Source organism: Patella vulgata, chromosome 2 (genome assembly GCF_932274485.2).
Source record: "Patella vulgata chromosome 2, xgPatVulg1.2, whole genome shotgun sequence".
NCBI lineage: Eukaryota > Metazoa > Mollusca > Gastropoda > Patellidae > Patella > Patella vulgata.
In genome coordinates, this window is record NC_065880.2 from 74,964,633 (window position 1) to 74,977,861 (window position 13,229).

At 37.2% G+C, this 13,229-nt stretch overlaps 1 protein-coding gene across 3 annotated transcripts; it reads left to right on the plus strand.

Moving 5' to 3' along the window:
• Nucleotides 1–798: 798 nt before the first annotated feature.
• LOC126811410 (cytochrome P450 2D20) lies at nucleotides 799–11,586 on the plus strand. 3 transcript variants are annotated; one of them, XM_050537006.2, is made up of 4 exons: nucleotides 915–961; nucleotides 2,126–2,650; nucleotides 3,008–3,448; nucleotides 3,703–4,614. In XM_050537006.2, exons 1-4 carry the CDS (start codon nucleotides 949–951, stop codon nucleotides 3,879–3,881), a joined length of 1,158 nt encoding a protein of 385 aa, XP_050392963.2. In that variant the 5' UTR covers nucleotides 915–948; the 3' UTR covers nucleotides 3,882–4,614. The 3 variants fall into 3 exon arrangements, with proteins under 3 accessions (XP_050392964.2, XP_050392963.2, XP_050392962.2); XM_050537005.2 differs by having other exon boundaries at nucleotides 924–1,652; XM_050537007.2 differs by lacking the exons at nucleotides 2,126–2,650; nucleotides 3,008–3,448; nucleotides 3,703–4,614 and adding exons at nucleotides 9,997–10,437; nucleotides 11,377–11,586 and having other exon boundaries at nucleotides 799–961.
• The last annotated feature ends 1,643 nt before the right edge of the window (nucleotides 11,587–13,229 follow it).

Consider the following 13,229-nt stretch of genomic DNA (forward strand, 5'->3'; position numbering starts at 1 on the left):
TATCCGTAGATAGCAAGCATGGCAGCTATTTTAGAAACTGTCCAAGTATATCTAATACTTTTCCATGCAATTCATTTCGTCAATCCCCAATGACAGTTAGGAATAGTGGGCTATCCAATTCCACCACTCACATCCTCCAAGTTAGGGTATTGGGTGGTCTAGTGGTTTAACGTGTGCACGTGAACCAAACGGTCCGCCATAGGGTCAAGTGGCGTGGTTTCCATTTCCCGCTTGTACAAGCTAAAGACCCCTATGCGCAAGCGAATTATTGAAATAAAATTGAAACATATGTTAGTGCTAAATGACCTAGTTTGTGTCGAGTGGACGTTAAACCCCATTTCTCTCTCCCTACCTTAGTTCGTAAAAAAACACCCCGCGCAAGCTAACTGTGTCATACGTTATGTTCCCGGGCTGGCCTTTCAGTCATTAGTGCAACTAAAATACCAAAAAACAAAACTCTATAAACAAACAAAAAAACCACCTCGCGCAAATTAATAGTACAATATTTACCCGAACTGACCGATTTAGTGATTTGTTCACACTAAACCTTATTCCTATTCAAATAGAAAAAACCCAACAAACCCCAAACAAACAAAAGCATATATCCTGGTTTTGGTTGTTCGTTGTATTTATTTCATCAGAATTTAACTCTATGATATGTTGTACTGTATTGACGTGAAACCTACAAATAGTGTCTTCTCTAAACCAACTCCATTATGTCCACGCCTGTCTGAGCTTGTTTATGCAGTAATTGTAATAAATACGACATAAAATTGAAAGTAGCGGTAATACAACAAAATATAAACCAAACAACCACACTGAAGAAATAGGTCACACAATTTAGCATTTGTCATGCGTATTAACGTACGCATTACTGGCTCATGTAACAATTATGTCTTGATTTCCGCTCCATAGATATGACCTACAACAAACAACATAAACGGCGATATGAAGTGTAAGGGTATGTTGAAACACTTTATAGTCGAGATATTTTATTGGATTTTGTCCATTATTGATGCAAGACTCTAATATATTAAATCAGTATGGAACAAAACTGACAAATATGCAATTTGTGATATATATTACGCTAACGTAGTAGTTGTATAAATTAAGTCTAACGTTATGTGTTCAGTAGCTTAAGTGATGTGGGTTTGATATACAGAAACTACAATATCGCACTTGACCTTTAGTTGAACTACACACCGTTCGTTTGTGTTGTTAGTTTTCGTTAGTGTTCAATAACATGGCTGGGGTTCTAACAAAACTGCATGACGTATTTCAAGACATTACCATAGACGATATCAAGGAGTTTTGTAAGGATAATGTTAATATCAGAACTTGTTTAGTATTTGGTGTTTGTGTTGGAATATGGTGGTTGATGAGAAAACCCCGAGGGATCCCCCCAGGTCCAAGATTTACGTTACCAATACTAGGAGACCTATTGTCCCTGGACGGAGGAGACGGTGATGTGAGAATAGCCCCAAGACAACTGAGAAAGAAATATGGAGATATATTTAGCGTTTATTTTGGACCGAGATTATTTATATTCATTAGTGGTTATGATTTGATTAAAGAAGCTTTAGTGAAAAGGGCCGACGTCTTTAGTAGCAGACCGTCCATGTTTGTCACCGATATGATCAACCAGAAAAAAGGTAAAGATTCTAGTCAATAAGCGTAATTCGTGATTTATCCTTACAGATGTTGATCTATGTATAAGCCCCCACCTTACCCCACATCTTTCTTAGGTGGATTTCTATCAATGAATTCAGATTTTAGCATGGTCATACAAAAATGTCTTATCGAAATTCGAAGTTCTAAGACAGACATTCATGTAGATATTATTCTGATAAATTTGATAAAGAAAGGTTTTAGTTCTTGGATTCTTTTGCTGCATGATCGAAAGCCTGGATTGAAATGAACCGTCTTCATTAACAGGGGTGGAATAGAAAAGTAAGACGCGAAACCCTGTTTCAATTGATTTCATTCCATAACACGTTGTAAAATGGACATTCGGCTATGGGAGGTATAACGTCTACTGTTTTGTAGACATATATTCGGATTCCAGGCATACACCTCTCTATGTCCTCAAATCGAATATCTAACAGTTATGAAATTTCATTTTCAGGGATTATCCTGTCCTCGGGTCAGTTATGGAAAGATCAAAGAAAATTTGCTCTAGAAACTTTAAGAGAATTTGGTTTTGGAAAAACGATACTTGAAGACAAAATTAATGAAGAAATTGGATATTTTGTTGAAATTATTGGAAACCAGAAGGGTAGACAATTTGACATGTGGCGCTTAACCCAAGCCTCGGTATCCAACGTGATTTCATCTTTAGTTTATGGACAAAGATTTGATTATGAGGATCCAATATTTAAAGAATTTCTAGAGAAGATCGAAGAGAATTTCTCAGCGGTTGGGTCCACAGTTGTGATGAATGTCCTACCATTTCTTCGATTCTTACCTGGTGATTTGTTCAAATTTAAGAGAACGATGCGTAATGTTGCGATCATTGAGAAGAAGTTGGTTGAATCATCTATTAATGATCATTTGAAGAATTATGACGAGAACAACACCAATGATTTTATCAGCAGCTATATTAAAGAAATGAAACTAGTTGAAAAAACTGGTGAAGAATCCTATATAAATAGTATGTGTGCTGTATTATCTATCTTAGTTGGGTGGTTGGGTGGTCGTAAGGTCTGTCCTCGAGCCAAATGGCGACTTCGTGAATTAACCTTCTTAGTAAGTAATGGCGCAAGAATCAAGAATGTTGCCAACACTCGTGTGTCGAATGAGTATGCATGCTCACTGTCACTAGATCTTGAATTCAAATGTTAGAATATACTGAGCACCTCTCTTACACCACGAGCTAAACAACAACAGTTATTGCTAATGTGATGTATGCGTTGGGAAGTTTATACAAATCAGTGTACATTCTTATCCCTGCATTATATTCATCTCTATAATGTACATCCAATGAAATATATATTTCTGTCATTTTCAGGGGAGAACTTAGCCAAATCTATCGGAGATCTTTTTGCAGCTGGTACAGAAACAACATCAACAACTATTCTATGGACGATTCTCTACCTGCTTCATCATCCCAGCGTACAAGCAAGGTGTTACAAAGAGATTCAAGATGTCGTTGGTTCAGGTCGCCTACCTTCTATGAAAGACAGGTCATCTATGCCATATACCGAAGCTGTTCTGCAGGAAGTTTTGAGAATTGTTAATATTATTATTATTGGGATTCCGCACACTGTTGACGAGGATATAATATTCCACGGTTATCATATTCCAAAAGGGACTGTAGTCATTCCAAATCTTGATTCAGTTCTGTCAGACGACAAAATCTGGGGAGATGCTGATGTTTTTCGACCTGAAAGATTCCTGGATGAAAATGGACAACTGGTAAAAAGAGAGGAATTCGTCCCCTTTTCTCTAGGTATAAACACATATGTATTACTGTAATGAGTACATAAAAAAGCCGTGCAACAATGAGATAATTGATTCAAGTGATCTGAAGCTTGTACGTGACAAGGAATAGGACCCCCCCCCCCCCCTCTCCTCTGCTAATTCCATAAGCGAATTATTGTATTGCAAACGAAGGAATAATGTTACCCTTTCTAGATATAAAATGACTGAAAATAGTTTTAGTGTCTAGAAATAATATAAAATAACCATTGTTTCTATTTGCAGGAAGAAGAACCTGTCTTGGAGAATCTTTGGCTAAAATGGAATTATTCTTATTTATGACAACCTTGATACAAAGGTTTGAATTTAAACCAGTAGATCCTAATAATTTACCAACATTAAAAGGTGTTTTTGGAATTACCCACGCTCCTTCTAAATATGAGGTTCGAGCCATACCCCGATAAATGACCAGATTATAGAATCAAGTCAAAGTTGTTATTTGACTACTGTATTTAATATACATTTGTGTATATAATAGACATTTGTGTATTTAATATACATCTGTGTATTTAATATACATCTGTGAATCGTGTATTAATAACATACAGCTTTATGGATAACATGCATTGGGTTTGTTTCAGATTGCGACGTGTAACTGAACGTTTAATTTTTGGGGACGGTGCCAGAGAGGACTTTGTGTCACGGGCGCGGTTACCTGGTCTCCCGCCCCCTTAAATCCGCGCCTGTTCTCGATATTTTTCCAAGGCATCAAATACACCCTGGTACACGTGTTGATTAGTTTAAAATATCACCGCTCTAAAATTTACTCGAAGATAACTAAATATGAAATCCTTATTGACTTTGTTGTTCAGATGTAGCAGAAGTAATCATTCAGGGGGTCCAAAGCATCATTTCAGTTTCTCAAATCAAACATGAGCTGGAGTGAGTGCAGTACTCTTTTGCATTCATATTCCAAATAATTTTGTAACATTTTACTCACGAGGAAAAATGTTACTTACTTTGTGTAGCCAATTTAGCCAGGGTTTCACGATTGTTAATTTATGGTTTCTGTTATTATTGTTAAATGTACCTATATATAACGCTTTCACATTTTCCCCATTTGTAAATTTGTATGCTTGATAACGACTTCTGAAATCTTGTCGAAACGTCGTGTGTATATAATATAGAGATTGCTATATCCATAGAACTGTGTTGTGTTATATTATTTTCAATCGCGATGATTACATACCACTGTTTAAATGTTTCCTTATAGAGATGATGATGAGTGTCATGTACAATACAGGGTATGATCTCTTACTGGAAAAAGAGAGAGAAATGGGTTTAACATCCACTCGACAAAAACTAGATCTAACACATGGTTCAATTTTATTTCAATAATTCGCTTGCGCGCAGGGGTCTTTAGCAGTGGGAGGAAACCGGAGGAACCGGAGAAAACCAACGATATCGGACAGGCGACCCAACTCCTTGTCACGTATAACCGGGGAATCGAAACCATGCCAGTTGACTCAATGACAGACCTTATGATACAGCGCGCACGTGCTAATCATTTGGCCATCCCACCCCTGCCCTTACTGGAAAATGACACATGTTATAAAGAGGGAGGGGGAGGGGCGAACGGTGAAATGCGTGCGTGTTAGATAATAGGATCGTCAACAGGCGTGATTTCGATCCCATGCCTGCCCATTCGATGGAGTTTTCACGTTCCTATCAGACCATCTGTTTTATAACAGAGTTGTAGGTATGGAAATAGTTAGAATCAAAAACCCCTTTCGTTCTGACCTTTCTGATTCCTCAAATGATCGGTAGATCTTGGTTCCTTATCATGGTCTCCGAAAGCCGCACTGTATCGGAATACTGTTTTCCATTAGCACCCATAATAATCATTGCATTCGACCTGCCATTTATGTTAGGTTGACACTGTCGATTTGTTTGTGAATAAGGTTTCGAAATCGCGGACTACAAATACATAATTTAGTTAATTATCGTTAATGTTAAGAACACCAAAATGTACCTCGGTTCTGAAAAGGCATTAAGTGAGTAGTCTGTTAGCATTAATATCTTCCCTTAAGTTGACTCTTGAATCATGTTTAAGATCACTCTGAATCATGTGAAGGGATGATGAATTCAACATGGTTATAAGACGGCATACATGGCATGTAACTGACCACAGCACCATTGCTATTCATGTTGGGCGGCGGGAGTGGGGGGGGGGGGTGTAATTTGGTGAATCAACGATAGACATTATTTTCTAGTAAAAAGAAGGGACACAGGACACTTTTTATTGCGTCATATTATGTACTCTATGCGTCGATAATATTAATCCGTCAATGATTTTGAAAAAATATCCCGAAAATGTATTGTATTAATTATTTAGAATGTCACGCATAGTCGATCCTCTTTCCTGATAATGGGAGATAATCCTGTATATCGCGACGGACTAAGACGGTTGAAGATCACAATTAAATTTTACCATCTCGGTTAAGAGGTTGGTCCCGGTGATAAGTACGGTGGATATTTACATGTTTTTCGTACATCTATCTCGAAATTTCAGTGATCAACCTCATACAAATTTTGGAGCAAAGACATGGACTTTTGTTGCTCTGTCTGTATTGTTTCAGCCCAACATGTAATAATCATCTGATAAAATATTGAGTGGGATTGACCGTTTGAATATTCTTCTAGTTCTTCCCAAAGTAATTTATAGGCCGTGACGTCATTTTATTAGGTGATTTCCCTAATTCGTGTACATTTACTTTCTGATCATTCCCCCTCAAACAGCTGACAGACTCTTTAAATTCAGACTCTGCCTGCCGTATAGCCACCTTCATTATTCCGGTTAGCACAGACACGTAAGACGTGAAACCCCATTTCATTTATAACATGTATGTTTGTAATATTATATTGTATGATTTGATGTATATTTAAATGTAAGTATAATATACATGTATACTTTTAAATAAGAAAAGTAGCAGGTGCTTTAATATACCTGTATATCTTATTACATATGATAACAATATACCAGTCTATATACCATATCTATATATATATCTTAAAACACAACACAACCATCTTCAAAATAACAAGTGCCCATTAACCCATGTATAACTTATACACTGCATATGAAGCAAAATTTTGTGTCATTGTTAAGATGCATATGTATGTAATGTAACATCGTATAGTGCACATACACTGTAAGTTGAAAAGGGAAGATACAGTAAACCCTTTATTCCTCGTAATTAGAGATTATGTGAAAAATTCAACCTTCAATTAGTAGAAGATGAAAAACATTTCTTATTGTATTGTCCATTTTATGATAATCTGAGACAACAATATCTCTCTCCATTTATCAAACCTCATATAACTGATTCAATTCAACTTAAAGTAGCTAAGTCTCTAACTCAATATCATCCAAAACCTTCGACAATGAAAACGCGAATTATTTGTCAATTTTAATCAACATTGGTGTTGTGATCTTACTGGGGAAAGATGGGCTTCTGATATCCAATATTTAAGACAAAATAAACATTTTACCATTGGTACACGAATCATGTACCATAAAGCGTTTCAGCGCAATTTTTAACAAGCGACTCGAAGAACGAGGTTAGACATATTCCACAAGTCATGTCAAACGGTGACTCCATATTCTTATCTGGAAGGCTTGCGCAATAAATACTATCGGTGTAGACTGGAATAACCAGACGCTAGAGATTGCCATTCGATTGAGACGTCTGTCGTATTTCGCTGAACATAACTGCTTTGAAATTAGAGTAAAAACGGATATGTGGGCGTGGCCTGCTTCTTTTTTCGTACGACATACAATCGCTATGCTTGTTCTACAAATTGAAAACAAGTATGGCGATTATTTAGAGCTGTATTTTTTTTTATTTAATTATTTATGTAGTTTTGTAACCGGAGTTCAGCTTTAATATGTACCACACGTCTTGAAAATTAATGTTATTCTGTAAGATATTTAATAAGATATTGTAATGCATCACAATGTGAAATGTTTGTTGTAATTTCCATACTCATGCTTGTACATGTAGTTGTGAATAAACTATTATTATTATTATATACACTAGTGATTCAACGCGTGCGTCGAGTCAAGTAGCGTGGTTTTGATTCTCGACTATAAACCCCAGTTTCTCCTCCCCCTCTCAAACTGAGCGAATTGTAGATAGATACGATATATTTAAGTTTCGTATGTCAAATATAAGTGAAAAACGGACGCTAAACCTCAATTCACTGAAATAATACGTTAAATCCATTTCATTTGTTTAGTCATAAAGTTGAGGTTATCAGTAGGCTATATAATTATGACGTGTGGTGAAAAGTATCACATTTATTGTCAAGGTCGGGTTATATATTTAGGCTGTTGACTCTTTAATGTTTTGTACTTTAAGTATAAAAGATATAGTGTATTGTTAAACTATATCTTCGTCTGCTTCACAAGGTTCAGTTATGGCTTGGGTTCTAACAAAACTTCAAGATACACTTCAAAACATTAATTTAGACGGCATCAAAGAGTTTTGTGAGAATGCTACGAACCTTCGGGCTGTTTTAGTATTTGGTGTTTGTATTGGAATATGGCAGCTAATGAGAAAACCTCGCGGAATCCCTCCAGGTCCAAGATTTACACTACCCTTCGTAGGCGATTTGTTATTTCTAGGAGGAGGAGGAGATATCAGAGTTGCTACAAGACAATTGAGGAAGAAATATGGAGATATATTACTCCCGAAATGACCTAGTTTGTGTCGAATGGATTTTGATTCTATGATATCTCCAATAGAGTCTTGGGGAGTTAAATGGTCGAATGGTTAGGGTGTGCGCGCTGTATCATATTGTCTGTCATTGAGTCAACTGGCGTGGGTTCGATTATACCCGGTTTACGTGACAAAAAGTAGGGTCGCATGTTCAACCTCGTGGGTTTTCTCCGGGTCTTCCGGTTTCCCCCACTGCTAAATACCCCTACCCGCAAGCGAATTATTGAAATAAAATTGAACCTTATATTAGTCCTAAAATGACCTAGTTTGTGTCAAGTGGACGTTAAAGCCCATCTCTCTCTCTCTCTCTCTCTCTCTTTCTCTCTCTCTCTCCATTAGAGTCGCATTATAAAGTGCTCTCTGCGTGTTTTGGGGTTCATGATCGTGTTTCATTTGAATTCATCGTGGCCAGACCGATGCACATCAATAACAACTGCTGCTCCCTTGCACAAAATCATATAATACGCGAAACCTAATGATTACTTTTGGATCCATGCGTATTCATTCCCCCGCCATCTCTCTCTCTCTCTCTCTCTCTCTCTCTCGTCGTCCGTGGAGCCACAGTGGCTTAGTGGGTACGACTTTGGCTCACTAGCCTGGAGGTCGCGTGTTCGATCCCTACACCAGGATCTTCCGACGTGGTTTACCTTAGTCATTGGTGCAAGACGGAGGGCCTGACAAGTACAGCTGTCTACTCGTTCGGGTGGGACGGAAAACCGTGTATACATTGGCGTGCACGTATAAGAATAGGCCAGTCGCAGCAGAACAGTAGGACTTAAACCCCATTTCAGTTCTCTATTTGCTATTTTCATATCATAGACTTATCGTCTGTCTTAGACACTCAAGTTGCCGAAGATCTTCTCCAAGCTCTGAAGGGGCAAAAAGGGATTGGAGGCACTGTTTTAGGCTGGCTTCGAGCATACCTAGAAAACAGACAACAATGTGTCAAGGTTGATGATGTCAAATCTGTAAAGTTCCCTATGATGTGTGGTGTGCCCCAATGATCGGTTTTAGGTCATGTACTGTCCATTGTCTTCACCCGACCATTAACGAAAATCTCTGAAAAATTTGGTTTTAGGATTATTGCGCTATATAAATTGAGGATTATTACTATTTTCCTCATGTTCAACTTAACATTGCTATTTAAAACTCATGACATGTTTTTATTTTTTTTTATTTTAGTCGTTAATTTGAATAATTTGTATTTATAACAGGACGAATCGGCATTATTGTATAGAAACATACTCAGCAATTAAGCGAGAAATGACAAATAATAAAAGATAATCTTATGATATTTAAAATAACATCACAAAAGCTGTAGATTGCAAGTAATCGAAAGTTTACTACACGATTAATTTTTAAGTGCACTTAGTTCTATCCACCCCCCCCCCCCCCCCAAAAAAAAAGCTTTTCCTGATCGACCGACCCTATTTTTGTGATGAAATGAAATAAAATGAAATGGGGTTTAACGTTCTACTGTTCTGCTCCGCCTAGGCTAAGGAAGACAGGCATACGAGATACAATGTGCTATGATTGAAATTTTGCCCGGATATCGAATTCAATCGGCTGTTCTTGTCAGGCCCTCCGTCCTGCGCCACTGACAAGGGGGAACCACGCCGGAAAATCCCGATGAACGTTCTTGGCAAAGACCAGGAGCGAAACCGCAACCTCCAGACTAGCGAGCCAGCTTCTTACTAACCTAATCACAGTGGCTCCTTTTTGTTTTGAAGTAATCGTAAACACGTGCTAGTTTTTATTTGGTTATTAAATAACATATAATTTAATCTTCTATTCCCAGGGGCCAATTTAAACAGAGCAATTAAAGATCTTTTTATAGCTGGTACAGAAACAACATCAACAACTATTTTATGGACGATTCTCTACTTCCTTAATCATCCAAACATACAAGCTAGATGTTACAAAGAGGTCCAAGATGTCGTTGGTTCAGGTCGCTTACCCTCTATGAAAGACAGATCAAATATGCCATATATCCAAGCTGTTCTGCAGGAAGTTCTCCGAATAGCTAACATTGTTATAACTGGACCCCCACACACTGTTGATGAGGATGTTATATTCAATGGTTATGTTATTCCAAAGCACACAGTGGTGTTTGCAAATATCGACTCGGTATTGGCAGATGACGGTGTATGGGGTGACGCCGGCGTTTTTCGACCTGAAAGATTCCTTGATGAAAATGGACAACTTGTAAAAAGAGATGAATTCATTCCCTTTTCTATGGGTAAGATGCTCCTTGATATTTTATCATATTCGTAACAGCAGTGTAGCCAATCTGATTAAAACCAAAACGAAATAGGATCTGTGTAGTCAGCAAAGTAGCTGGGTAGAAAATTATGCACATTACTGTTTCTAAATGTCACGTATTTCATGGTGCAGCAGCCACGGTGGCTCAGTGAATATGATGGTGGTTTGCTAACCTGGAGATCTCGGTGGGCAGAACGTTCCGGCGTGGTTTTCCCTTGCCAATAGTGCAAGCAGGAGGGCCTCAGAAGGAACAGTGTTCAGTCGTGATGAGATGGACAATCGAGGTTCCGTGTACACATTGCTGTACACGTAAAAGAACACTGGACGTCGGATTTTCGTCCCATAGTAAAATACTATGTATAAAAAAAGTCATTCTTTTACAAAGAATTTATATTGCGCATTTTATTTCTGTGGTTACTCATGCACGACACCGTTTACACGTGGAGGGGGGGGGGGGCGTCACGCTGGCTAAGAGTGGGTAAGACGCTGGTTCGCTAGTCTGGAGATCGGGTGTTCGATCTCTGCATTGGCCGAGAAAGTTTTCATCCAGATTTTCCGGCGTGATGCAGGACGGAGGGCATGACAAGGACAACTGTCTAGTCGTTCGGATGGGACAAAAACCGACGTCCCATGTACAAATTGGCGTGCGCGTAAAAGATCCCTTGACATCTGAAATTCGATATAAGAGTAGACCGTAGTGCTGCTGTCTGGGCAAAATTTCCCTCATAGCACACTGTATGACGTATGCCCGTCTTCATTAGCCCAGTTCGGAGCAGAACAGTAGGACGTTAAACCCCATTTCATTTCATTTCATTTCCGTTTACACGGAAGGACCTCAATTTTTGGTCCGTTCCGAACAACAAGACATACTTTGCATATCATCAATATTAAAAAAAAGATACATTTCTAATTTCAGGAAGAAGAGTGTGTCTTGGAGAATCTTTGGCTAAAATGGAATTATTTTTATTTATGACAACCTTGATACAAAGATTTGAATTTAAACCAGTAAATCCTAATAATTTACCAACATTAAAGGGTATTCTGGGACTCACACATTCTCCTACCCAATACGAAGTGATAGCCGTGCCGAGATGGACTTGAACGATATGAATCATCTTTGAACGATATTGTGAGAATAATTAATATATGATAATGTCTATTTATACAATAAAGGTCATATGTTTTCTATGAAATACATTACATCAAACTAATGAATGATAATTCCTATTTATACATTAAAGATACATTATGGGAGATTAGATCAACAACAACAGGTCTCACTATAATAGTTAAAAACTAGATAATGTAAAGGGTATTTGCTGAAAATTGCCACGATCATCATTACTAGATAAAAAAAGAACATAGACGCGATTATCCATTTCATGATTTATCATGAATGAATGTTGAGCAGCAAATCGGATCCTAATCCAGTAAATATCGCAGGCTAGCGATGACATCGAGAGTTGATTATGGTCTAGATATGTTAAATAATGACTAATTAATAATTTGAATAGCATTTCAGGCCTAAAGAAAGACCTACAATAGGCAGACATAGCTCTTGCATAATGTATGTTTAAAGGTCCTAATTTTTATGTTTACGTTATATAACGATAATCTTATAAGAGGCCCAGTGAATAGACAAGGACAAAATTTCTCATCAATGTCATAGTATTCCGGTTCATTTCATGTATGGATCCAGTATCATTGTCTTTACATCCAGAAACTGAACTTTTCGTATATTTCAATCAGTTCTAAATAAATAATAACCCAACAATTATTCCATTCCAACCGTAAACGTCTATTTCACACAATGTCAGCTGTTTCTCTAAACAATATTTCATTGTAAATTATTTCGGTGAGATATATTTCCGTGTGCAATGTTTTAAAATTAGCATATTATGGCAGCAATATTTCAATGTTAGTTATTTCCGTAAACAATATTTCAATGCTAGAGATTTCGTTGAGCAATATTTCAATATTAGTTACATGTATTTCGATGAGCAATATTTCAATGTTAGTTATTTCGGGGAGCAATATTTCAATGTTAGTTATTTCGGGGCGCAATATTTCAATGTTGGGTAATTCCGTGAGAAATAAATTTAATATTAGTATATTCTGTAAGCAATATTGTTTCAATGTTAGTTATTTCCGTCAACAATAGTTCAACGTTAATTCAGTCTGTGAGCAATATTTCAATGTTAGGGATTTCGGTTAGCAATATTTCAATGTTAGTTATTTCCGTTAGCGATATTTCAATGATTTTTTATTTCGGTGAGCAATATTTAGGGTCACATATTCCAATTACTTCCTTTTATATCTAATTAAAATTTATATTATATTATGTAATCCTTAATAATATGTTTATTTATATATGTGTTGGATTATAAGGATAATGACATAATGAACGAGTCATCATATACAAACCCAAACGAGTAAGTCGAGAAAGCACAATTTCTGCAATCCGGCAGTAGGAGATCGCCTTCAGATCACATTTGGATTATTGAAGACAATTTTCAAATCAATATTGGACTTAATAAATATACTAAGATTGTTAAGTCATTATTGATATACATTTGTATTGTGATTTATGTGAATCTTTTGTGTATATTGGGTGTATTGAAGCTAAATGGTTTATAGCGTGCGAGGAAAAGGGCCATTGGCAATAGGATTTCGGTGAAGAGTAGGCTAGAATGCTGTAGTTTCCCTCATTACACACTGTGCCCCCCCCCTCCCACAAACACACCACTCCCCCATTGGTGCAGACATGTA

Excerpts from the sequence above, each read along its gene's own strand:
- LOC126811410 (XM_050537005.2), top strand. The coding sequence starts at position 1,244 with ATGGCTGGGGTTCTAACAAAACTGCATGACGTATTTCAAGACATTACC. Across the intron at positions 1,653-2,125 it reads TATGATCAACCAGAAAAAAG|GGATTATCCTGTCCTCGGGT; the intron begins GTAAAGATTCTA and ends TTTCATTTTCAG. Across the intron at positions 2,651-3,007 it reads TGAAGAATCCTATATAAATA|GGGAGAACTTAGCCAAATCT; the intron begins GTATGTGTGCTG and ends TGTCATTTTCAG.